This window comes from Arvicanthis niloticus, chromosome 16 (genome assembly GCF_011762505.2).
Source record: "Arvicanthis niloticus isolate mArvNil1 chromosome 16, mArvNil1.pat.X, whole genome shotgun sequence".
NCBI lineage: Eukaryota > Metazoa > Chordata > Mammalia > Rodentia > Muridae > Arvicanthis > Arvicanthis niloticus.
Window position 1 is genome coordinate 10,554,128 of NC_047673.1, and position 27,290 is coordinate 10,581,417.

Consider the following 27,290-nt stretch of genomic DNA (forward strand, 5'->3'; position numbering starts at 1 on the left):
TTTGTCCACATTGATGCAGAGAAACATCATCCACCACTGCTTAAAATTATCAAAGAATCACATTAGTAAAGCAAAGCCACGCTATTACATATATGTACAACTTTAAAAAGCCCACAGTACTTCCTAGGTTTGATGACAAACACCTCAATTCCCCGGTGGGATTATAAGCTGTTGAACATGTAAAATGTGTGTATCTTTTTAGAAATTCCTCTTCCTGTTTGCTAAATTTGTGAAGGTCTTTTGAGTACCATACAGTCTCAGTCCTCTACAAGATAGCTTTTTTAATTTAAAGATTTTATTTTTATTTTTAATGAGATGTATATGTGTGTCTCTGTGAGGATGTATGGATGTGAGTTCAGTGTGTCCAGCAATAAGAAGAAATCCCATGGAGCAGGAGTTAAAGGTGGTTGTGAGCCACCTGATGACTTAAGTTCTGGGAACTGAACCTGAGTCCTCCGTAATGGCAATAAGCAATCTTAACCATAGATCCATTTCTTCATTCTCTCTACAAGGCAAACTATATGCCAGAAGACATAAGACATGACCAACCTTTATTTCTTAGACTTTCATACACTCTGGGAGTTAGAAAGAGGTAGGTAGCCATGGCAATGGCCAGATTCAGCAAGGGTACCAAAGACTTAAAAGCCAGAAGCCCCACACTTCCCATACTGTGATCCATTCTCAAGGTTTATTTGAATTACACCACATGGGAACTTACGAGTAGCTTACCCAGACACCTTGTTTCAGATCCGCTCCAGAGACCATTGGCCAAGCACTCCCGGACATGGGAGCCCACAAGTGTGTAGCCGGTGTTGCAGGTAAAGATGGCAGTGGCTCCGTATATAGTGAGTGTCCCTATCTTGTTACCATTTGGTGGAAAGGACAGGCTTCCACAGGAGATGACTGAAAGAGAAAAACTGTGTTAGTCCAGGTCTGAGTGATAGCAGAAAGCCTGGGTTTTGGTTTTCCTAAAAAGCATGCAGCAGGGAGGTCCGTTAGGTGGTGAGGTCTGGTCTGCTGGGACATGATGGGTCAGTTGTCTCAGCTGGATTTTCCTTCTCTATTGTTCTTAATATAAAGTCTCAGATGTCCTAGTATATCCCAACACTGCTAAGGTCCCTGCAGTGACCCATAGCTTTTTCAATCTCACAGATTGATAACCATTTCTTCAAAATAGACACAGTATGTAATGCAGCAACCCACAAGACTATCTACTAAACAAGTAGACTGTTCATTTTCTTTTCTATACCCACTCTAAGAATGATGAACTTGTGGGAGCACTCACATGTACTTTTCAGGGACATGAAAAGTGTGTTCACCAGGACCCATCAGCCCAAACACAGCATGGTGGGTTGAAATCCAGCACCTTTGACTCTAACCTCAGCACCTAGATCATTTTCTTTCCAGTTATTTGTAGGACCTAAGGTTATCCATACTGTCTCAGATATGATGGGACATAGTTTCCGTGACTCCAAATTAGTCCATTCATGGAGGTAAATTAATGGTCACCCACAGTAGAAATACTAGTGACAGCCATGTATTTGCATCTCAGATGCAAACATACTTGAAGACAGAACCTACTGAATTTTGTAGTAGGAAGAAAAATCCTAAAACCTTCAAGGCTGACTGACCAACAGAGGTGCACAGGTGTTTAAACAAGAGTGGAAGTCTTAGAAAAGACACTCAAGGAGAAATGTTCGGATCACTTACTAAGCCATGGCATGTATAGAAGAAGGCCATGCCAGGAAGTGACAAAAAGGCAGAGCTTGGAACCACAGTAAATGGGCAAGAGATGGGACAAGAACACAATCATGAGGAAAGGATTTGCTCAGCCAGGTGAGCACGGCCAGCCTCCTGACAGTCTCTGGTGTCTAATGGGACTGAGGATGGCTGAGGACAATGAGAGTCTATGCTGAGGACTATTTAAGAAACTGAATCAACAAGGTAGTCAGTATCTTAGTTGATTTTCTCATCTCTGTGCTTTATAGAAGTGACTTACAGAAAAGAGATTTATTTTAGCTTGCAATTTTGTGGTGGGAAAGGCATGGTGCTATTTAAAGCAGTGGACTCTTATCCAATGAATGTGTCAGGAGCCTGAGGCATCCTGCTAACACCTCCCCAGCCAACAAAACAGCAGAAAGAGATACAAACCTTCAAGGCTTGACCCTCTGATAATCTACTTCCTCCAATAAGGCCATGACCTCTAAAGGCTATAAAACCTCCCAAACAGCTTTACCATCTGGGAATAAGTATTCAAATAAGTCTGTATGAAATCTCACATGTAAACCACAATGGTCTTGAACCTAGAGGGCTGGTGTGTTGATAACTTGGACCCCAGCCAGTAGATCCAATGATTGACCTGTGAGTGAATCATGAGGACTTTGACCTCATCCTAGAATGAATCCACTGATGGATTAAACATCATAATGAACTGTTGGGATATTGTAGAAATTAGGGAGAGTGAGCCTGGTTAGAGAGGAGGACTTTGAAAGACACATCTTATTCACTTTGAAAGACACACCTTACCTATGACCTTCCTCTGTTTCTTTCTGCTTTCTGACAACCTTGGATGAACAACTTTATTCTTCTGTCCTACTCAGTAAGGTCTCATTACATTCGAGAAACAAAGCAATACAAGTGTACAAGCCACAGACCCATGGGAAACTCTGCAATTATGACCCAATGAAATTGTCCCTTTTTGAAATTGCTTTTCTCGTCCAGGTAGTGTGGCTTTTGCCCATAATCCTATCCACCATTTTGGAGGCTGAGGCTAGAGGTTTGCCATAAAGTCCCAGCAGGCCTGGTCTACTGGATGAGAGACCCTATCTCAAATTACAAAATAAAATAAAATGGCTCAAAAAAACATTTTCTTGGGTTTTTGTCACTCTGATGAAAAAAAAAAAAAATCTAGCACAAAGTCAGAGAAAGAAAAATGATATGAGTGTACCATTGAAATAGCCCCTCTTAGTTCAGCTTCTCTTAACACAAGGTATGACTCTCATTCAGTAAACAGGCAGACCTGCTTGCTAGATATGATCTATAGGGGTCACTTGCCAGGAATCGGGAGTCCACCTCCAGACAAAATTTTGCTGAGAGAGCCTCCACATTTCTTAGCGTCTGAGAGACTGCTAAGCTAAACCTTCACAGCGGCAAGCATGAGCTTTCAATAATTTGCTAGTATGTACCATATCAAATGTCAATGGATTCAAGAGGGATTTAGGTTTTTATAATTTGCTGTGAACTTTTCTCTAAGCCTTTTCCCAAACACTGAGTGAACCCTACCTTGAACTGTGATATTTAGCAATTCATGTTTCGAAATTTCAGTGCTTATCAGAGATGTGTTCAATGACAAGGCTGGGCCGGCCAGTTTCCTAGCTGAGAGCTCTGCAGACCTTTATCAGAAGAGCAGCAAGAAGATGCGCATGGGATTCTATCCTCTCAGCCTTGGCTCTCGGCATTATCCTGGTGAGGAGACTATTTAAAGTCTATCCTCTAATGAGGTTCATTAGATCACAAGCAACTAACAGAACAACCACTGAGCTTCTGGGCAGCTGGATAATGGGATTCTAAGCCTAGAGTTTCTCTTGGCTGCAAACCCTGCTCATTAGTAAGGGTGGCAGAGCAACTTGGAAGAGCCTAATTGGGGAGACCATCAGCACTAAAAATAACCTTGTCACAAAACAAGGAGAAAGCCTATCTCTATGCCAGCCTCCCTCCTGGTCGCCAAAAATGGATTAGCTGTGCGTTTTCCTTACCACTCAAAACATGTCCACACTCACAATTCACAGCACTCTCAGAACCCATGGGGTGTCTTTGCACAGCAAAGGTCCTAAGTTGAGGGTACCCAGAGGACACTCTGTGAGGACTCTCTGAGTGCTAGTTTTCTACCATAGTGGTGGGTGACAAGCCACTCCTCATAGGCAAGCTTCCCCCCCCTCTCTAGAATTCACAGGGAGATCTACTTTGAACCAGTAGTCTGATGGCACGTGTTTTCTCATCCCACTAGGCTGGCATTCCTGTCAGCAGCATGGACCTTTATAAACAATCTTAAATATCAGTGCTTTCTACTGCTATAGTCAATATGGCTCCATGATCACACGTAGCTCAAAGTAACCATGAACAGTCACGAGCACTACACTCTGCTGGGTGTGAGACGAGGCAGGACATGAAGAGAGTCCTGGAGACAGTTGTAAATGCACAAGGGAGTAGTGCTAGACCACAGCCTAAGCCACTATGTGAGGCCTACAGACCCCCAGGTATGATCTGTAACTGGGTGTAAGTCTGAAAGCCTCATACATCGTGACCGTGCTCACGATGGAATCTGCTGCCTGTACTGCAGTGAGCAGATACTAGAGCTACTGCTGAGTCTCTCTTGTTAAAGCCATGATATACAATGTCCACTCTAATAATAGACTAACAGTGGTCCTCAAGCAAGAGGATGGGATGTCTGTGTTGATTTTTGTGGATAGACCTCTGCCATTGTATTTAGCCATCAGTCCATGCATGCCTCTGGCTAGCAACTGGAAACCAGATAAGCCATCTTGCTCCTCAGTTTGGCAAAGATCTGCTCTCAGAAAACTTGGAATTAGTAGTTAGGCAACAGGGACAGTCTAGGGCATGGGTGATATTCTCTGTATCCATTTTTAAAGGTCTAGTTTGGCCTATTGTATATACATAAAATGTAAAATGTAAAGATTTCTGATTCATGGATGTCCACAATAAGCATGTTTCTTGCTTTTAAATATAACCAATATGAAGTGTGAGAGAAAAAAAATGGCTGGATTCCCCCATTGCATGGGAATTTTGTTTGCCTCCTGCTGAGGGAGGACTTCAGTGGGAAGATTTCTTCCTCCTGTGCTGTGAACACTCAGGGACTCTGAGACCTTAGAACCACTTGGAGTGATAATATCAACTCCCACCCCCATCCCCAACCCCAAGAAGCTGGAGAACTTAGCTGTTCTCAGGGAGCTGTGATGGGGGTGGCCAAGGGTCCGTTCCTCCTCTCGATTAAATGACCAGCAAACCAGGAAACTTATCACCCGAGATTCTGAGCAGACACATAATGGAAAATAGTAGGTTCCCTTCACATCTCATCACCTGGCCATTCCGAGATAAGCCACAGGTAACTAAAACCTTATAAATTTCAGCTCCAGTGCTACACCAATGGTTTCCATGACAACACATTTGAAGATGTGGCTGATTCTGTCCCAGCACCATATGGAAAGCAATGGTTTCTTCTGTAGGGATGTAGTCACAGGCTAGAAAACTGGGCTTAGGAAAATGTGTCATTCTAAGTATGTTTAATTGAGAAGTTGAATGGTGTTTGAACTTCCTGGGGTTTTTGTGATCCCATTTCAAAGAAAAGTATATTATTACCAGTATTGATCTTGTATTTTTTTTCCTGGGTGTGTATGAATAAAATAAACAACATAAAAAATAAAGAAAATTTCAGTTACAATAAACTACAACTTCATAAGAAATAACAAACTAACACATTCACTGATTTCTGTAGATTCTAGAAAATGAACATGTAATGTTCTAATTTCTTTCTTTTTCTCCACTTTCAGAAGGGTCAGACCTGGGATTCTTTGACTTTTTTCTCAGCAGCCTATTTATTCTGTTTGTTCTGAGAGATGAGATTTTTGTCTGACTTAATTTGCCTATTTGTTAGAAAGAGAAGTACTGTTAGATACTGAACTTAAGCTGGCTGTGGGGGACACCTGGTAACATGAATATTCATGAGGGCACAAGGAAAAGGTGGGAGGGAGCCTGAAGACAAAGCTAACTGAGTGTGCTCATTTCTGTTCCTGCATCTCCCCCCTGCTTTGCATCTGAAATGAGATGCCTGGACATTTGAACACTGTGTCCATCATAAATAGCTTCTCCAAAATACAGCTCAGGACTACAGAAGTCCCCAGTATTCTGTCAGAGTCCACAGACACCTTTTATTCATCCCTAGACTATGAACTACCTGAGTTTTTATACCTCCACTAAAATGGCACAATTAAAGAAGTTCTGAGCAAGTAGAAAGGGCCCGGCCACACCCATGCAGCCTCATCTCATAGAGACTCAAAGGGCACTCTTCTCACAAGCTATTGTTCTGCTTGAAAAAAAAATCCTTATTGTTTATAAAAGTTTATTATTTTATATTGATATGGAAGAGACTTGTTATTTTATATAAATTAATATCCATTTATATCTTCTCAGTTTTTGTTAAAATTGCTTAAAAGATTTTACATAATTAGCTGTTTCAATTTATATTACAATTTTTTTTTTTTCAAGAAATCTTCAAGTTTTTCCCCCTGGCCACAGAACTGTGCCATCCCCAGTGTAGTGCTTTATTCAGACAGAACTGTCTTTAGGTTCCAAGTCAGTTCACTTTTGGTTTCATGGGTGAGATTGACAGGGTGAGGCTATCCTGGAAAGATGAGGCCTTAAAAGGCCACCTGGTTCCTGTCTTCTAAGAGGTGGAAACCATGAAGCTGGAGAGGGTGAAGGATATATGTTAGAATCTGAGAGTGGATCCTATTACCTGAGATTGTACGTTGAGAACCAGCCATAATCACAAAGACCCATACTCTGCCTGTGAGTGTGAGCAGACCTAGTCAGACTCATGTGCAGACAGGACTCCAGTAGTACCGAGAAGGCAGCTCTGGACAGCCCCAGGCAGGGAAGACACAAACCCTGTGGGTCCATCTAATGTTACACACTACATCTCTGAGTCCATCCCTTGTCACATGCTGAACCTGTGGGCCTACCTAATGTCAAAAAAGGACATTCTGGGCCCATTCAATGTCACATGAAGAACCCGTGGTTCTATCTAATGTCACAAGCAGAACCTATTGCCTTATCCAATATCAAGTGCAGAACCAGCAGGCCCATCTAATATTACAAGCAGAACCTGTGAGTTTATCCAATGTAATATTCAGAACCCGTGGGCCCATCTAATGTTAGACACAGAACATGAGAACTCATCTGTGTTACATGGAGCTACTACATTTGGGATAAGTGTTTTCCCAGCCATAGACACAGCTCCTCAGGTAGTACTGACTGCATTGTAACCTTGACAACAGTTGTTTCTGAAGTTAGGGACCCTCTCCACAAGGGCCTGTGGGAGGAAGCTGGAGAATATTTTGAACTCCTGGGTATCATTTTCAAAGTATTAGCAACAGCAAACAAGGTCTAGAATGCTAGACAGCACTATAAACTGCCGCAAATAAGTCAGGAATGGCTGTTCTGATGCATCTATGTTTCCAAAAAAGGAGTTTCTAAAAATTAGCACACCTTTTTTCCAATGAAAAAAGTTCCAAAATGCATAACTAGAAAAAAATTGATCATAACTGTGGTGGTTTGAATGAGAATGGCCTTCATAGGCTCATATATTTAAATACTTGGTACCCAGTTGGTGAAACTATTTGGGAAAGATTCGGAGGTGTGGCCTGATTAGTGGACGTATATCATCACTAGGGTGTACTTTATAGTTTCAAAAGCATATGGCATTCTTGTTAGCTCTCTATTTCCTTCTTGAGTATCAGGATGTGAGCTCTTATCTGCTGAATCAGTGACATGCCTTTGTTCCCCAGTGCCAGGCAGTAACGCATGGACCCCTAAGCCTGATTAAACTTCTTTCATACGTTGCCTTGATCATGGTACCTCATAGAGCAAAAGAAATGTGACTAAGACAGCAGTGGAGTCCCAAGAGTAAGGACACAGATTCCCTGTGAACTTTCTGGTCCTGGGCCCTGCTTTGTCTTTCTCAAACACAGATTTTCATCTCCAAAACACTCTCCCAGGGCACTCTGGATCCATGAACAATATCTGGGTCAACATTCTGTCTTTATAAAATGGCAAGGGTTTCAGAGATGTGGGAGAGACCATCATAGCAAAGGGGTTGTCCTTGCCAAGATGGACAACCTGAAATCCAGACATGAATAATACATCTAAAGCAAAGCATAGTTTCAGGTGGATTCTACTGAGTATGGTATCATGCAAATGAGACACATTGCAGCAGGTAGCACCGAGCTCATATCCAGCCACATGTGGTAACAAGGAGTCACCAGCATGTGCAGTATATGTGTGGGGTCGGAAGGTGGGTACAGGTGATGTGTAGCTCCTGTCACACCAGATGGAGTTAAAGAGCAAGGGTGTGTGTGTGTCGGGACAATTGATTTCCAGGACCTCGGGACAAGCATAGCACCAGAACATCAGGACTTGGTTCCATGTTCTTTCCTAGAAAAGGGTACCTCGTTGTTTCTGGGTTTGGTTCAAGAATCAGTAAAGCCCCAAGTTTGCAAAGACTCATTTGTAGGTATGAAGTATTCTGGAATTGAAGCTTCAGGTAGTGGCATCAAGATGACCCTGCCTATCAAGATCTTGACATAGGCTGAGAGAGACATATCAGGGAGCCTTGGAATCAGGGATAGGAGAGTGTGTGGAACCTGCAGCATCTATAGAAGCCTTCCATGAACCCTTCATGGAGGCCAAAGTCTGTGTTGTCAGAGCCTCTGTGCTATCCTTGTCTCTTCTTACCAGCCTCAACTCACTTCCAAATCACAAAGAGGCTTTAAGGAGGCAGGGGATATGGGTGAGTGGCATGTGTGTAGGAAGAGTGTATCAGGACAATGGCAGGAAAAATTAACTGTGAGGTCCTTGCCGGGCATCAGATACCTAAAGGAAGTAGCCATCAGAGCCACCAGGAACCATCACAGCCAAACTGACAGCAGCTCTGGGAAGGGTGTCCTAGAGAAGTAGGGTGTTTAGGACTTGAATGTTTCATGTCAGCATCCTTCCATACTTATCTCTAGGTTCCTGGGAAGAGCTTGTCTTACATAAAGAATTATTAAAAGTCAGATTGAAGTTATTATGTAAAGCAACTAATCACACATGCCTTTGTATCTCTCCTTTTTATTCTACTTCCATTCTTCCTACATTGTGAACTGCATAAATCTCACACAGTCCAACTGCGTTTTTCAATGTTTGATAATTTCCTGTCAACAATCAGTGAAGATTGGATATCAGAGGTGTACAAATCAAAAGGCGCTCTGAACAATGTCAGCTTTGTCTCATACTCTTATTTATTCATATTTAACCGTTCATCATGTACCTGAGAGTGTAAGCATCTCCCTTTTCAAGACAGCCATTGTGTAGGACAGATTCCTTCATTGTAAATACTATTTCCCAAGATTCTAGTGAGAAGTTTGTCACGGCTTTCACACAGAAGACTAGCCAGCTCTTCAAACGTGTGCTTTCATTTGTCTTTAAGCTCAGATGTGAAATATTTGACTATTCTAATTTTCTGAAGTTTATAAAATACTGTCATTAAGAAAGGGGCTCAGTGTTAGATATTTGATCTTGTAGCACATGTTTGAGCTTGCCATGTTAACACAGGCTGCTGCTTTAGTCAGCAGGATTATGATGGGGTCTTGATAGGTGGTCCCAATGATGCTGTGTCCTGGAGTTCTGCACCGTGTTTGTGGGAGGCCCCACCCTCACTTACCTTTACATCTTGGTCTGTCTTCCTCAGTGCTCCAGGTCCCATTGGCTTGGCACTGCAAGAGCCTCTGACCTTGCAAGAAGTAGCCGGGGCTGCAGCTGAGGAGCACCTGGGCTCCGTATTCATTCAGTGACCCCGAAACCAGCCTCCAGAGCACGTGCTCTGACAGCTGGCCTTCGATGCTGGGGCAGGGCACCGCTGTGAGAGAAATACCTCAGTGTCAGTATGGCCTCCAGACAGCTCTTCCTGTCACTGCTCTAGAAGGTAGGGACTGCTGATAAGTGAAACTCATTGTGGGGTGTGGCCTGGATGCTCACAACTCTTACTTCAAGACTTCTCTGTTTCCACATCATTTGGGAGGCATCCTGGAATTCCAGACTGGGAGCTACTGTCTGGGAGCTACTGTCTTGTTACAGGCATGGAAGGGAACTAGCAGTCAGACTGAGATATAATGGTAGGATACCATTTCTTCACCGTTTGTCACATACATGTACACACATGCACTCATTCACACATGGGTACATGATCACACACCTGTCCTTATACATATACATTTACATACACACACGTGGAAAATACATATTTACATGTGTGTACATATGAACATACATGCACAAATAAACACATGTGAACATATGCACATAATATAGCTTCATTTTACTAGGTTTTCAAATATATGAAAATAGTCAAGCATGCTACATTACCATTGTAGAAAAAATGATTATTATGGTAATTTAAAGGAAGAAGTTCTCATGCTCCAAGGCAAAAAAGACAGAAGCTCTTGAGTACAGAGCCATGAATGCAGCTGCAGTATCAGTACTGTAGGCTTGGGTGCAGCCCTAAGACAGTAGACTCCAGAGAGCTTTCAGATAGACTGAGATTAACGCACTTTTTGGAAGCTATGCAAGTATAGGCTTGTTTATGAAAAGTATGCTAGGAATTTAAACGAGTTTTGCAAGTTAGTTGGAAAGAAGCAAGAACCACAGCATTAAGCACAAAGCTTCCTTCACTGATAGCTGTCACCCTCAGCTGGTCACTCACACAACGGGAGGGGCCAGCTTGGTCAGTCTTGAGCTCCGAAACAACAGATGGAGAAATTGTAGCTTTCCTGGAGTGATGATAATAAAATGTATTTTGCTTTTAAATTTCACCCACACTCATTGTAATTGAATGTGCTGTGTGAAATGCTACAAAAATCTCTCTTCTTCCTATGATGATGTCCAGTTCTACTTTCAAATAAAGTACAAAGAACAGATACTTAGGAGTCAAAACAATGAGGTTAAGAAAATATGAAGGACAGTTTAGTAATTTAAAAGTCATCTAAAGGTTATGTTTCTTAGATGTTTGCAGATTCAGCAGCTATCCTATTGGAACATGGATATACAAATGATTTGCTTTAACAGTCAAAACTGTCTTTCTATGGCTAGGATATGTTTAGCTATATCCATAAAGCCCTCAGCCATACGAGGTCTGAACACAGTAAAGTGTGGCAGAAGGCATTCCCTCTGCCAGCGTGTGCTTCTACAACTAACTCCAGCTTTCTAGTCATCTGATCTATCACAACCTCTGCTTCTGGGGAGGGTTTTGCGTTGGCTCAAAGTGGAAGGGCAGTTTTCCTCTGGCTAATTCCATCCTCATGTATAGGACCAATCTTATATGTTCACAGCTGTCTTGCTTCTTTGTGAAAACAGTATTTAGTTCACTTTCTTTGTCTTCTAATTTAATTGTTTGTTTGTATCTCTTACCCTCTGATTGGTGACAAGCTTATTTTTACTGTAACCACCACTGTGTATTCTATGTCTTTTCATAGTTTTCATAGGTAAAACCTATCATACAGGCTATTTTCAGTGAAACTGCAGATAGCTGTGAACAGCATTCTATGTGTACAATAGTCAAATGCAGTCTATAAATATTGCATTCGAGGCTTCAATGATGATTCCTAGTGATAAATTAAAAAAAAATTACACAGCATGCTGTCTGGTGTCGTGTGAGTGGCCTGTGTCTTAAGAGTCACAACAAACACTTGCACTCTGGGGCTGAAGAGGACCAGGATCCACACACCACAGGGGAGCACAAATGAATGAGAATCATCACCCAGGAGAAAACCTGAAGACCTGGGTGGGCATGAACAGTAAAGTCCATCTTGTCTTTTGTGTGCTGCAGAAAGAGCACACGCTTTCAGAAACTGCTTCCTGCTGTGGTTTTTATGTTTTCAGAGCTGATCTGTAGTACAGACTATGCAAGGCACGAATTGCTCACAATTATATCTGAATGATCCATGGCATACATTGGGGGGTAAAATCCTGAGTCACACAGCCTAGATGATGGAAAGGAAAGTTCCGGAGTGTAATGGTGGATGAGGAAGCATCTATGAGTTTGCCTGTGTCTACATCTACATTCCTGCAGGGAGGAGTTGTTTTCATACATGTGAGTTATGATGAGATGACATAAACAGCTCTTCTGTTTGTGTGCACCCCATGTGCCATGTTGCATGCCATGAATATGAAAAATAAAGATGGATTTACATAAGGAATTAGAAACCAATCCCCCAAAGACACCCTTGCTCATAAACCTAATGCTTAATAATGTGCATCTTAAGTGCCACATTTTCTGGTTCTTAGTAGCTGCTCATGAAGCTTTCACTGTCCTGTCACTGTGGGAATGCACAAGGTCACCTCTCCCTAGGACGCCACTCTAGCGAACATACCTCAGCAGAATTTTAAGTGAGTGGAGGTGAAAAGATCAAATGTGTAGGGCAGAGGTGAGAGACACATGAATGCTTTGAGGTGTGTTAGTGAATAACTCACGGAGTTGAGTATTTTACTAACGTCTTCATTCCTGATGTTACACCAAACAGAAGAATAGAGCAAAGCAAAATGGAGAAACTTATAGGATCGTGCAATTCCCAGAGCTCAGGTGAGAGCTGGATCAACCGTGAGAACATCCGGAAACAAAAAATGCACTTCAGCTCATAGCCTTGAGGGTTGAGGAAGATGGAGCAGGGTAGCAGTGGCTCGAGTCTCAGGTTACCTGAGTGACACATGGAAATGTGTCTCTCACTGGAGGATTAAAGTTAAGCAACTTCCAGAGGCACTGGAAATGGCCCATGTGCTGTGGTTTTTCAGGACAATATGCCATCATTCTGATAGAAATGCATTAAGTGTGGGTTCTTTCAGCTGCTAGTTACCTGAAACTCCATATGAGAGGACAGCTACTGCCCAGATGTGTAACTCATTTTGTATTGGTGTCATCGCATTCAACAACATGATCATCACTACCACAGTCACCTCCATCACCTCTATTACCATGACTACACCATCACCATCATCACCACCATCTCCATCATCATCTTCATTAGATTATTTACATTTCATAAACAAGACAGCCAAGGTTCACTCAACCTAGGCAAGACTTCCCTCCTGTGTAGCATCTCTCAGAGTCTCTCTGATTTATACTTTTCTTGTCAACACAAAAAGCAAAATTCATTCTGTAATTACTATAAATAGATAGTAGGCAAAACCTTCTTACATTCATCATGGAAGATATAAATACCACAATAGACAAATCTCAAACAAATAACAAAGACTTTGAAGGAAGGTACAAATATTTGTTATATCTGAGGAATACAGGAAAACAAGTCCATGTTACTATGAATTTAATTAGTATATTGTTGACAACTGACTAAATTTTCATGGTTGAGTCTATTATAGTTAAACATGCTCCAACTGGAGAGTGTGCAAAGTTATCCACAAACCTAAACTTTCTTCTGTTTGTACCTTTGCAGGAAATAGGCTCCCTTCTATCACATAAAGAAAACAACCACCATAGGGTCATATTTTTCTCTTTCAACTGAGGGAGCACTCATAGTAGTTCATCCTAACAGACTTGACATGGTGTATCCCACTCACTGTTGACATGGTTGACACAATTTTTGCACCAAAACCTAATTGTACTTCTCAAAGTAAAAGAGTTGAAATCACAAATAATGTCTTTGTACAACAAACACATTTTCCCAACTTCTGAATCTCAAAAAGGCAGAGAAGACACTTGCATTTGACCTGGGAAATCTTAGCTTGCATTAAAATAAATAGGGTTGTTTTGTCTATCATCTATCTATCTATCTATCTATCTATCTATCTATCTATCTATCTATCATCTATCTATCATCTATTTGTATGTGTGTGTGCACCTGTGCTCATGTGTGTGTGTCTGTCTATCTGTATGCCACAGAATGAAGGTATCATTAGAGTCCAGAAAAGGGCATCAGGGTCCCTGATGCTGGAGTTCTAGGTGGTTATGAGTCAATCAATATGAGTGCTGGGAACTGAACTTGGTTCTTCTGAAAAAGTGGTATGTGTTCTCAATTTCTGAGCTATTTCTAATGCCTGGCTGTCAGTTTTATGGAGAAAGAATCTGGTTTCTTATTGACTCTTTGAGACAGGGGCAGAGCAGCAAAGCCAGCTGTTCTTTCCTTGGAGGTGTTCCTGCTGGCAAGGCTGCCACCAGAAATATAAAGTATTCTCTCTGGTAGCATTTCATCCATACCAGGAATCTTCCCTGTTTGTCTAATCATCCCGTAAGCGTGGAATATAATTGTCTTTTTATTTTCTTTTAACAGTTTCTGCACATCATACTAATGTGGCTAAGTATGTCTTATTACCACATTTAGTTGGAGCACATTTAATTAGATTTGTAAAATTATGATTAGATACCTTTGGAGTGAAATAATTTAATCATCCCTGTCCTTCACATTCACAGCTGAAGCAGAGTCTTTGCAGACTGCAAGCAGCCTACACTGATGGGCGTGAGGGAAATGGGCTGAGCGGTGGAACTTCAAAAGCCCAAGAAGCAAGACTATTAGCTCAGGAAATAATCAATTGATTGAAGTTATGATTGCTCTTTTAAGTTTTGTGTCTTGTGGTTCATCAAGGTAATTCTCAGTAAGAACATCTTTACAAGACTGGTGGATTTAGGGGGAGGTACCTTTTCTGGGTCTCTTATAGCATTTATATTTTTATTATGAGACCTTAGCATGTGGTCTTTCTTCATTGACATGTGTCTGATATGCACAGGCTGCCCCTGTTGAGTCAAAGCTTGACTTTATTGCTGTTTCTCAAGTGCGGTTGCTTTCAGATCAGATTAGAGGTGTTGGTAGGTTAGTCTTCCTGGTGTTCTATGTTGATTTTGGAGAAATGGGGTTGGGAGATTCTAGTGGCTGGTAAATGAAAAGCTGAGCCTTGCTGGGGAGGGATACAGGCACCTTTGCAGTTAAGCTCCTCCTTTTACTCACTGTCAGTCTAGTTTATAGCAGAGTCAAGCGTAAATGTCTTGGATGTAATTCCTGGACCTAGTTGTTCAGACAGACAGTAAATAAATGCCTGTTTTCAAAAACATTAGTCTTGCTGCTACTATTCAGTGTCAGCTCTAGAGCAAAGACCAGTAACTGAGTCTAATGTAGCCTTCAGTCTGGGTAATGATGACAGAGCCACCCATAGTCTCAGTTCCTGGATACATACTGTATTGGTTTTATAAAGAACTATAGAAAGTAATGAGTTTCCTTACAAGGTTCTTGTCCTCAGAAGAGCTTGAAGGCCCTAGAGGTCTAGGTTTTCCTTCTTCTTCTCCTAGCACAGATGGTTGGTGAAATGAATTACCCAGGAATGGGGTGGGATGGGTTGTCCCGCTCTGTAGGGTGGCTGTCAGATTCTGACTTGTCCCCTTATGCTTCTCTGTCTCCTGTTTAAAAGTGATAAGGCAAGCCCATGGCCACTGCTGCAGATGCTGACTGATACACAGAAGGCTTGCTCCCATCTGGTCTCCTGGTACCTTCTTGTCTCTTGCCCAGTGACTGTCCCACAGTGTGAAGGCAGCCAAGTTCTCATCAGTGTGTAAATCGAAGTCCCCTTTGTGCCTAAGACTACTCCTAGTTTCCATAGGATTTTGACTCTTTACAGTAACAGGGAAAAAGAAGATGCTAAACAACCCAGTATACATTTTAAGTACAAACAGTGTCTTGAAAAAGATTGGTTGGCAGTTACATGTGTCTCTTCTGTGTTCCTGAATGTCCGTGTACCATAAATGTACAGGAGCCATTGGAGGCCAGAAAAGGATGTTGGATCCCTAGAGCTAGAGTAAGAGATGGCAGTGAGCCTCCTGGTGAGATTTGACTTTTCTTTTCTGTCCTGATAAAGATTTTGCATAAACTTGTGTACATTTTTTATCCAGAGTTTAAACTTTTAACATAACTAAAATATACAAAAAGACGAAAGAAAACTAATTCTATAATCAAAGGTCAATTAAACATGTTACTAAAATATCATTAAAGCAAAAATAATATTATATATTTTTAAGTTTTGAAATACCAGAAGGGCAAGTTAACTCCAGGTAAATATTTTTAATATGTCTGTGACAAAATTTTTGCTGTATAAATTATGTTTGCATATATACATACGTGTATGAGTGTACACATGTGTGTAGGCATGTGTGTGTGTAACTTTTGTTAAGCTTGGCCTCTCAGCATGGTTTGCTACCATTTAAGTCTATATTTTACAGTGTATTCAAACTTTTCATGCTTAAATAATTTTTCTTTTCAAAATATTTATTATTTTTACTTAAAGTATAATTAAAAATACCCATTTTTCCCTTCCCTTTACTCACTCATGTTTGACTCTTGTAAGAATACTACTGTGCACTGAAAATAGCTTCCTAGAAGTCTTATTCCACATTACAAATGAGATTGGTGTTTCCCTTGGTAGCCCATGGTATGCATAAAGAGTGCATCGCAAATAACACAAATGAAGCAATGCCTCTTATTTCAAAGACCTCAAACATGTGAAAAATGGAGGCCAAAACTCCCACTGCTTCACATTTTCACACCTTACATTGAGTGTTGTTGTTGAGTTCAATGTCAGGAGCTTCTGCCCATATTTAAGATGGCAACAAGAATAAGGTTTGGTGAGTTAAGTTACATTTTATAGATTGTGATGGAATTCATAGAATTTACTGGGCTATCATCCAGAATTTACACAGCTCATTTGAAGTGGTGGATGTTGTCTTTGTGGGAGTTGTTGGTGTTCTTAGGATGAAAGAGACCAAGTTCTCACAACACTGGGAGGAGACCTGTATTCTGAAAGCTAAACTCACACATGTTCTCAGTGAATGCTGGTCCAGGTGAAGACTCTATAGACATGCAATTAGACATGCGCACTTACGTTTGCATGTGGGTGGCTTTCCTCTGTTGCTCCACTGGCCATCTTCTTGACACACAGCAGTGGCTTGCTGACTGGCATCCAGCTTGAAGCCTTCATTACATTCGTAAGTCACTTTACTGTCTAAGGTGAAGTCATTGCCTGTGAATGAGCCGTTTCCTGGAGCCTCTGGAATTCCACAGGACACAGCTGAAAGGATAAAGGAGAAAAACATGCTTATCCTTACAAGACTTCATTAAAATTTGTCTTTATGTTTTATCTCATAGACAGACTTTTTAATCACATTCTTCATGTCTGTTAAAAGCACACACCTTTTCAGAATTTTAAGGATGCAAAAGATTCATGAGAAACAGTGGAAGACTTATTGAAATGGTAGAAAATGGTTCAGTGTCAAACACTGTATTAGAGGGATGCTGGAGGGACTGGGTGATGACTTTCACTTAGACATAGGCTAGTCACAGCATGTTTGTTTTGTTGTGTGTTCAAGTACCAATCCTCCATTCTATCTTGGGTGACTGTGGAGAGAAGGACAAAGGTAGGCCACTTCTTTACCATCTCAACAATGGCTTTGATAATCAAGACCCACAGGAATTAGGCATGGATGCACGGTTGCCCACCTCCCTTTCCTCTCTACTTTTCCTGACTTCTTTTCTTCAACACATAGTTTCTTTTAAAATGATGCTGTGCTTTGCCTGGCAGGCCCTTCACTGGCTTCTGTGTTGGGAATGTGGTCTCCTTGTAGAAACAAGGTGTGAGAATCTTTAAGAGCTTGGGGGTGGTCGTCTGGAAGTTCTTATCCTGAAAGCAATTGCCTTCTCTTGGGACCCAGGGTAGTTCTCATGAGCTAACAAAGCTGTTGAAAGAGGAAGTCAGACTTCTCCAAGTTCACTGTCTTCTTGACTCATAGGATTAGCTTCTCTCAAACAAGCTCCCACCATGATGCTTCCTGATGTGCAGGGGACTTTCACCAGTGATGACCCTACTCCATGCCACGTTTAGAAGTCCAGAACTATGAGTCAGATGGATATCTTTTCCCATAAATTACTCAGTCTTTAAAGAACTTTGCTATGGGAATACAAAGGAGGCTTGTACAAAGGTAACCAGATTGCTCAAGCTCAGCAGTGCATCTAAATCAAGGCTAATAACTTCTGAATTACCTGGAAAATTAACACACACACACACACACACACACACACACACACACACACACACAGAGAGAGAGAGAGAGAGAGAGAGAGAGAGAGAGAGAGAGAGAGAGAGAGAGAGAGAGATGAATGTTTTTCATGTGTTGGCTATTGTTTATTTTTTATAACTTCATATACGTGCACAGTATGCTGGATGTCTACCCTATTACTTTCATACTCTCTCCTCCCACTCCTACTGAAACTCTTTTTCATAGACAGCCTTAATTTCCTCTTCCTCCTCCCTCTTCTCCTCTCCTCCTCCTCCTCCTCCTCCTCCTCCTCCTCCTCCTCCTCCTCCTCCTCCTCCTCCTCCTCCTCCTCTTTCTCTTCCTCCTTCTTTTTTCTTTTCCTTCTTCTCCTCTTCCTTTCTTCTTTTTCTCCTCCTCTTCTGCCTCCTCTTCTTCTTCCTTCTCCTTTTCTTCTTCCTCTTCTTCCTCCTACCTCCTCCTTTCTCCTCCTCCTCCTTTCTCCTCCTTCTCCTCCTTCTCCTCCTCCTCCTCCTCCTCCTCCTCCTCCTCCTCCTCCTCCTCCTCCTCCTCCTCTTCTTCCTCCTCCTCCTCCTCCTCCTCCCCCTCCCCCTCCTCCTCCTCCTCCTCCTCCTCCTCCTTCTTCTTCTTCTTCTTTTTGGAGTTTGGAAGCACTGTATTTCAGTGGAGTTGGCATAAGTACAGACAAAGGGGATCTCTACTGGCAGGCACACTTGCCATTGGCATCATCACCACTGAGTAAAATCACACCCTTTCTTCTAGCAACCATGAAGTACCAATAGATTTACAGAAAACAACAGGGCCTTATCAACTCCTCTTCTATCCCTTGTAGAATCTACTGTAGATTCACTCTTGGGCAGGTTTTATTCAGGAAGCCTCAGTTGCCATGAGTTCAAAGTCCCCACCATGTTTAGACGACAATGTCTCACAGAATTCCTCCCTTCTCTACAGTTCTAACATTCTTCTTGACCTCCATTTCATAATCTCAACCATTTGAAATATCTGTTTCATGTAATATAATATTAACTTATAACAAATGTCATGCTTATGTGTAATCATTATTTTGGGGAGAGTGTTCTAAATAGCAAACAATAATTGGAGTTTTTCCCAAACCACTGTTCTCTGTCTAAGAAACTTACCAGCAGACAAGCTATCCACCCGAAGCCTATTCAGTCTTTAAAAACTGATAATCTTTAACGAATGTAGGACATGTCATGAATGTTGTCCCTTTTAAAAAGTTCTTTGTATCCCATTATGTTTCCATGTCTCCATTCCCCACTATATTTCTTCCAGATAACCACATATGTGTCTTTAATCCTAATGTTCCCCCCAACTTAACTATATATACCATGCCCAGTCTCCACTTCCTATAAGATTCTTACTTGGGGGCAAGCATGGAATGAAATGACATCTCCTGCAGGTTAAGTGGGAAAGATAACATCCCACAAGCTCATAGGAAACACTCATAAAAGGAGCTCTTACCCAGGGGGCCAAGTCAGACAGCCTTACAGATGATTCTGTTCAACCTAAAATCTTTCAAAGGAAAGTGAAGTCTGCTTTGGAGGACTCCGGAGAATCTTCCCTACATGGTCTGCTCAGTAATGAGCAGCCTACTTTGGGATTTGAAGTACAGTTTTTATCCCCAGGAGAGTGTTCATTAAAGGAGCTGGCGGGAGGGCCACTGTTGACTCTCCAGCCTTCAGTGACTTGCTTTCTGTGATTCTTTGCTCTGTTCAACCCATGGGATTATATGTCTAAGACTCTGAAATTAAGCCAGCATTGTCTTCCATATTTAAACCACTAGTTAAAAATAAATGTTCCTACTCCATCGCTTTTCTGAAAAGACCTACCATTGATTCACAATTCACTGAGGGGAGCAGCTCGGAAGAACTGGTGGAGAATCTCTCAGGATGCTTCTGCCATCATCAACAGAAATGAGAACGATCTGGACCAAAGTTCAGAGATGTGAAGACTAATCCTGAATATTCCCAAAGCCAGTGATGTTCTTGGTCACATCACCTCTCTGATTTTCCACAGACAAGACACTCCAATGGTAATGTCAATAGATTCAGAAAATTATATGAATGGAGAGAATTTTAGAGCTCGTATTCCCATTTATCAACATTGTTATCATAACCAAAATTATTTGGTAAATTTGTTGATAAATCTCCTGGGACAGTGGAAATGTATTTCCTATATATTACCTCATTCAACCCTTAACACATAACAAATCACATACCAATCACTAATGTGGATTGTGAATAACATAGATTTTAGAGCTATTATGCCCTTACTGGACTTCTTCTATTGTTGTTACTATGTATTTTTATGTTATGTGCAAATATGTCAGTTTACCATGTATGTATCTGGTGGCCAAGGAAGCAAGAAGTTGTTAGATCTCTGGGAATTGGAGTTACAGATATAGACTTCTGGGAGGTGCTATGTAGATGCTGGGAATCAAACCCTGAGCCCAAGCCCATGGAACAGCAGTGCTCTAAACCACTGATAGCTCCTTCCAGCCTCCCTTTCCTGAGTTTTTCTGACCCATTCAAAGCTGTGATAGGGTTCATATCTCAGGTACTACATACATCGTGATTACTGACCCCAGGCTACTACCCACAAATACGCAGATTTATTTTCCTGTCTAGTATCAAGATAGCACCAGCCTACTAATTCATAGACAATCAGGTTAAAAAAATGTTTTCAAAATGCAATCCTAAAAACAAAGGCCACAGTGCAGCTGATCATTGTCGCTAACATTCCTGAGGCTCCTTTGCCTGTTTTTTTTTTTTTTTCTCTGTCTTAGATTTCTTAAGTTACTTCTTTGAGTACTTAGTGATGAAAAAACCTTGTGCTTGAAGCTTAACTGCATCTTGTGGACATTCAAAATCAATGGACTGTGATGAACAAAAGGAAACCCACAGCACACGAAGAGGGAGAGACAGAAGCTCCCAAGTCTATTACTGGCCATGAAAATGTAACTGCAGGAATATGCAGGGCCACAGGTTAGCCTGAGAAATGTCCTTCCCTTTGTTATGAGGGCTGACATAGTTTCTGAGAGGAATGATAGATAGAGGGAGGCAAGAGTGGGGTTTGAAGAACCTAAATTATATAGACGAGCAATTTAAAATCTATGGGCAGTGTGATAATGGTCAGCTGTACAGTAGGATAGACCAGAATGTAGCTGAGAGGCCATTCAGCTCTTCCAAACCTCTTGGAAACATTTAGCACAAGATAGCCCAAGGACAAAATAAAAAACAAACTGCAACTAACAAAATTATCACAAAAGGCTCCTTTCATGTCTCCATCCAAGTGGTTGGTTAAAATAACTCTGACCTTGTCTCACAGTCTCCAGAACTTTTGCATTGGTAACCTACCTAACATGAAACACATGTAACACAGCTGTAAAATACAACTGCATCATCCACCTACTGGTACAAAGCCACAGAGAAGTATAGGTAGCAAAGTTGAAAAGTAACAGTTTTTTTTTTCCCTTAGGAATGTAAAACAAAGCTTTAATGCATAAAAAGCAAGCATGTAAAGAAAGATAACCAGAGGAATTTAAGACACAGGTGAACACTTGGGTTCAAGCTCTGACTCCAGCATCTCAGGAGCTGCTCCCCAGAGCTCCATGGCCCATAAGCAGACATAAATGATGTGGGGGGCACATGCATGGCGCTGGTAGGTGGTCGCCATGAGGTGCGAAGAGGCTCACACGCTGTAATATTGATCACTCAGAGGTTGCCCCTGCTACTCTTGGGGTAGCTATTTGTCCCTGGCTTTCACAAAAATAAGAACAATAAAACCTACATTAGAAGCTAAAAAATAGCAAGTGTAATTGAAGATGGCAGTGGACACCTCCCCCTCCCCGTAATGAGCTATGATAGTCACTGTTAGAAACAGCCCCCTCCTTATGCGGACTCAAAACTGAAGAACGTAGCCCAGCAAGATGGCTCAGAGAGCAAAGGCACCTGCCACTACATCTAACCACCTGAGTTCTATCCTGGTGACTATGGTTGAAGGAGATAAATAATGTCTGCAATTTGTCCTCTGACCCTCATACATTCTCATACCCCCCTTTCTGTATGTCTCTCTCTGGCTCTCCCTGTCTTTCTGTCTCTGTGTCTCTCTCTGTTTCTGTCTGTCTCTGTCTCCCTCTTTCTCTTATGTCTCTCTTTGTCTCTGTTTCTCTATGTCTCTCTGTCTCTCTGTTTCTTTCTGTGTCTCTGTCTCTCTCTCCCCTCCCTCTTTCCCCCTCTCTCTTTCTCTCTTTTTTTTTCTCTCTCTCATACACACACTCACACATAAGTGCTTCTTTTTTAAATACCTAGGAATGGAGCTTTGGTGTTACCTAACAATTCTATTTCTGAGTTGGTGCCCAAATATAGTGTCTAAGAGATATAACTGTGCACTCATATTCTCAGTAACATTGTTCATAGTCACTAACATGTAGAAGCTGCTCAATTTTCCACTAACGGATGCATGAATAGCAAAATTTGACATATACATACATAGTACTCAGCTTCCAGAAGGAAGGATATTATAAAAGACAACACAACAGAGAGAATCCTGGGGGCACTGTGAGGAATGAGAAAGCCAGCAGCAAAAGGAAAGAACCTGTTCATTCTACTTACACAAGGGATTGGGTAGAATTTTAGAAACAGGGAAGAATTTAAATGTCCATGGCTGGGGTGGGCGTCAGGCATTGTCTTTCTGTGGGACAAAATTTCTGCATGAAGAAAGCATGCTGGGGAGAGACAGTGGTGATGGTGGCATGGCATTATAAGTAGATTTCATAGCATTAATCTGGAAGTTTATACCCTGGGATTTTACTATGACAAAACCATACAGTGTTTCCCTGATACAGGTACCTGGGCAGGCTGATAGGAGTCAGACATAGAACCGTGGGGATGTTCCCTTGTTGTGGACAAGCGAAACTGTGTCTCATCACGGAGCATTCAAGAGAACCAATATAGTCTTCTTTTGCTTTTTCTCTTACATGTATGTGAACTCTGTCTGCACATGTGTTTACATACCATGTGTGTACCTGGTGCCTGAGGAGGCTAGAAAAGGGCATCAGATCTAAAAGAACTAGAGTTCAGAGATTCATAAGCCATCAGGTAGGTGCACGAACTAAGCCCGAGTCCTCTAGAAGAGCTATTTAACTCTGGATGCTCTTAACTGCCAAGCTATCTCTCCAGGCCCACTGAACACCATTTTGGGATAATTGACTTTGAAGGACATAATAAATTCTCAAAATCACTGGCCTGCATATTTGTCTGAATTTTAATAAAATAAAGATTAGTGCCCATAATGTGGACCTAAGCATGACTCCTAAACTTGAAAGGCTCTTGTGATTGACAGGACAACAGAGAAAGACTCATGCAGAGAGGAGTGCCCTTACATTCTATTTCCTAACAGTTGTTGCTAGCAAATCATACTTTTTTTTCCCCAAGAAAAAGCTTTACTGATTCTTTTAGGAACTATAATTACCAATACTTGAAAATGCAGAGTGAGTTTAAGCCACTAACTTAGGAACTCAGTGAGTGGGTATGAGCAGCAGTCCAGCTGATTTTCAGAATAAAGGATCAAAAGTGTACATTATGTTTTTCCTGTACCCAGAGTAGAAAGCTCTAGACAGGTAAAGTTCAAAGAAGAGCCTGCTCTGTTTCTGCTGGAATCATGTCTGAAGGCTGCAGCACCACTTGGTTCTTCAGTGACTCAGGCCAGCTGTTGCCCAATGGGAAGATGATAGTAAATGTTGTCAGGCCAGAAGAGTGTTCCATGGAGGACACGATATTGGGCTGTCTCAGTTTATAAACCAAAGTAGGAGATGTCTAGCAGAAAACAGCAGCAACAGAGGAAGGGAAGAAAATTGTAGCTACTAAGAGCCAAATCCATGTCCTCTGCGAGAGCAGACGGTGCTCTTAACCACTGGCACATTTCTCCAGCTCAACATGATTTAACACGACTATTTTATAACAGGTCCTATTATTTAAGTGTGTTTTCTTTCCATTGTTGGAGTAACCACAGTGGTATGAGACATTACATGTTCCTCCTTACAATCATCTTTTTTACAGGGAACACTCAGATATTGAGTGTATATCCTAATGCAAGCTTAGGTAGAGTCAAGGCAACTTTAACCCTATATGACTGGTGCTGAACTTTTGCTCCTTCACCTATAGCACAACTCTTCCATGTCACAAGTAAGATAATAAAATAGTTTGTCATATCCCTTCCTCTGATCTTCTTCATGGGGTTCAAGGTAAGTACCACATTCCCCCAATAGTCATATTCTCTGTACAAACCTGACACGAAAACTTACTGTCAAGACGTGATGTTACTTGTTGAAGAATTTCATAACTCCACTACCTTATAAAGCAGAGTTTTCTGATTTTCATTCATTAATTAAAAAATTACATTGCTAATGGCTTCATCCTCTCTGCTGTTTATGTCTTAGATCATGGGAAAATCTAACACTTCCTCTGGATAGCAAACTTCATATTTTGATCATTTCCCTGGGCAGCTACTTCAACCCCTGTTAATGTTTAGGTTAATTAAGATCTGTATCTATGAGATGTAAATTTCCTACTTCAATCTACAAAGAGCGTGCTTTGATTTAATGTAATTTCCCCATGTGCCCTTTCTAAATTCTTGTGTCCATGTAACTCTCGGTTTCATACAACCAAGAGTTTTCATTACCAGTCATTGTGTTGGTCTAGCAGTTAGTCTGGATCTCTGAATTAATACCCTCCTCTCTGTATTTATATATGAATATATGAGCAATTTTTACGTGAGCTATTTTTTTTATTTCTTCTATTGCTGCTTGTTCTTAGAAAACTGTTCGTTAAATAAAGATTGCTACCCCATGCCCATCCTAGTGAAAATACAGACACTGAAATAATTATCAAGCTCACTTGGGGAAAAAAAAAGATAACATCTAAACAAACACCTAAAAATCTAAGCAGCACAGAGGTGTACCTAAGACATTGAAAAGCAACCCCAAGAAAACCAATCTCTCAGGCCTTCTCTTCCTTTCAATCTCTCATCTCATACAAAGCAGATAGCCTACAATCCACTCCTAGCAAAGCCATCAGAAATAATCAGCTAATAAAGCTGCTCCCAAAAGTTCATGCTCCACTGGAGGGAGAGGAATCCTCAATGTGACTGGCTGGTACCAGGGCACCCATGAAATTAGACACTATCCGAATCCCACTGAACTTCTGCTACCAGACTCTGCTTCCCATCTTGGGTGTGAAAATTTGTTCAAGACTTCAAAACAGATCCAGAAGGCAGCTGAACAATACCAACCTGTGTGTTAGCACAGCCAAACATGTAAGATTATACCAAAAGGTACTCATGTAGCTCAGTACATACATAGAACATGCTTAAGAAACATGGAGGGGAAACATTTCATTCGCAAAAGAAAAATAAATCATATATTTTCTTTTTTCTTCCTGTTATCCTGAATGTTAGATGTTTTCCCAGCAGAGGTCAAGAGTTAACAACGTCTATGACACTGAGTGTAAAAGCAGGGCCATGAATCAGGTGTTGGCAGGTTTTATATTTTCATGTGTGAATTTTTAATATAAACGTGGAGTACAAGCATTAACACACGTCAAAATGTCTCGGGAGCATGTCTCAGTAGTGCAACTTTATAGCCATTATAAATGAACCTGAGAAATATTCCTGGACAGTGCTAGCACTTAGATTTCTTAAAAAGTAACTACATTTCTATTGATGCTTCTTATCATTCAGCCAGTCACTGTACTTTTTAAAACTGTGTTGTCCTGCATAGATGCATACATGTATGTATGTTGTTATTTCCTATTTTCTGTTTCTCTAAGTTTGCTATTAAAATATATTAAACTATGAAAAATACAAATAAACAGGTGACCTTAATCTCTTTATCATGCTAAGCTTCTGGACCACATATCTTCTTTTGAGGGATGTGTAGTTTGATTCTTGATGCCACATATCAGTTGGAACCTCCCAGGTGTCAAAATATCTAGGGCCAAACCTAAATCCCGGGGTCCTTAGGCCCTGCTGATAAGCATTCTTATAACTACATCATAATCACAAAAGGGAAAACATCACTTGGGCTGGTTTCAGGCTGATTCCTCTCAACTGCACTCCATATGTTAGAAACCACATGGAAAAAGCCATTGTTAGCATCATGGACCACATCCTTTTCCTCAGATGCTCAGATTGATGCCCAGTCCCACGGAGACAACTAGTACACTGTCTTGTCCTGACTCTATCACATCCAGTTCTCTGCAAACACTGGACAGCCTGCTTGTCTTGATGATTCAGCTTTCAATCCTTTAAGAATCTTCCAAAGCCAGTTCCCTAAGGACCACACATTTATTCCTATATGCCCAACAGGGTTTTCCCTCAGTCACCTGTGGAACGGCATCCCATTCAGACAGCTTTCCCTTCTAGAGGGCCTGGAATTTGTAAACTGTCAGTTTTTAAAGTAAAGGCCATACTGTCCCTTTAATGAAAGCTCATCAATTATTCGGTGGCCTATGTTTGGACCATCTCCACTCTTGGTCTTTCACTGAATTTGAAGTCATCGTTATCAAGGTCCTGCATGCTAAATCAAAAGTTAGGTGCTACTCTTCCATCTGTCCTGCCCATCAACTCTCCACCCTTTCGCATGCTGCAGAAATGGAAGACAAAGGCCAGATCCTTCCACTCACCTTTACTTCATTTTGTATATTCTGTATAACATGCCTACATTTCCATGGCAAGCAGTGCTAACACACCACACAATTTTCTTTCATGCCAGGGTCACGGCTGGTCTCTGTTTCAACCCAGGGAGCTCATAACACTCTTGTGATTAAAAATCTTTCTGTACACACATTGTCCAGCTACCTTATGAGAAATGACTTGGCACACACACCCTCACTATTACCTCAATCATGAGCCACATTTGCCGTACTTTTCTGCATTATGCACGGGCAGGGGAGATACATTATTTAATTTATCACAAGATACAGGGAAATGATGTCCCCTTGGGAAAATTCTTGAGCTAGGATTTGCACCCTGGTGAGTGATAGAACTGTACTTTGAAGCATGGCCTGGACTTGACCGCTCCTATCACTGCAAATGTTGGCAGACATGAGGTCATTAGTCAGAACTAGTCTCCAGATGACATGTTCTCAACTCACACACTAAAAATGGATCAAAAAAACTGAAGACAAATGCAACAGGACTGACTGTGCATGGCCTGGTTTACTGCCTGGTTCCTCACAGAAAGAATTCAGATCATACAGTCTATTACCATGCAGAAGAGGAAGTTGTCACCTACTCAGCTCCTTTTGTGTGTTGACTTTAGACAAGTCAGCAAGTGCTCACTGAAAGCCTAGTGACACTAATTTGTCAGTGTTGGCATCATATGACAGTTCCTCTTTCA

General features: G+C 41.4%; 1 protein-coding gene across 2 annotated transcripts in view; it reads right to left on the reverse strand.

Annotated features, from left to right (window-relative positions):
- Csmd1 (CUB and Sushi multiple domains 1) overlaps positions 1–27,290 on the reverse strand; it is a 1,522,453-nt gene that overhangs the window by 54,678 nt on the left and 1,440,485 nt on the right. For both annotated transcript variants that reach the window (XM_076913874.1, XM_034520246.2), the window contains exons 50-52: positions 16,705–16,890; positions 9,497–9,691; positions 730–903 (exon numbers count right to left, since the gene is read on the reverse strand). In XM_076913874.1, coding sequence (XP_076769989.1) covers positions 730–903; positions 9,497–9,691; positions 16,705–16,890 — 555 coding nt within the window. The remainder of the gene's footprint in view (positions 1–729; positions 904–9,496; positions 9,692–16,704; positions 16,891–27,290) is intronic.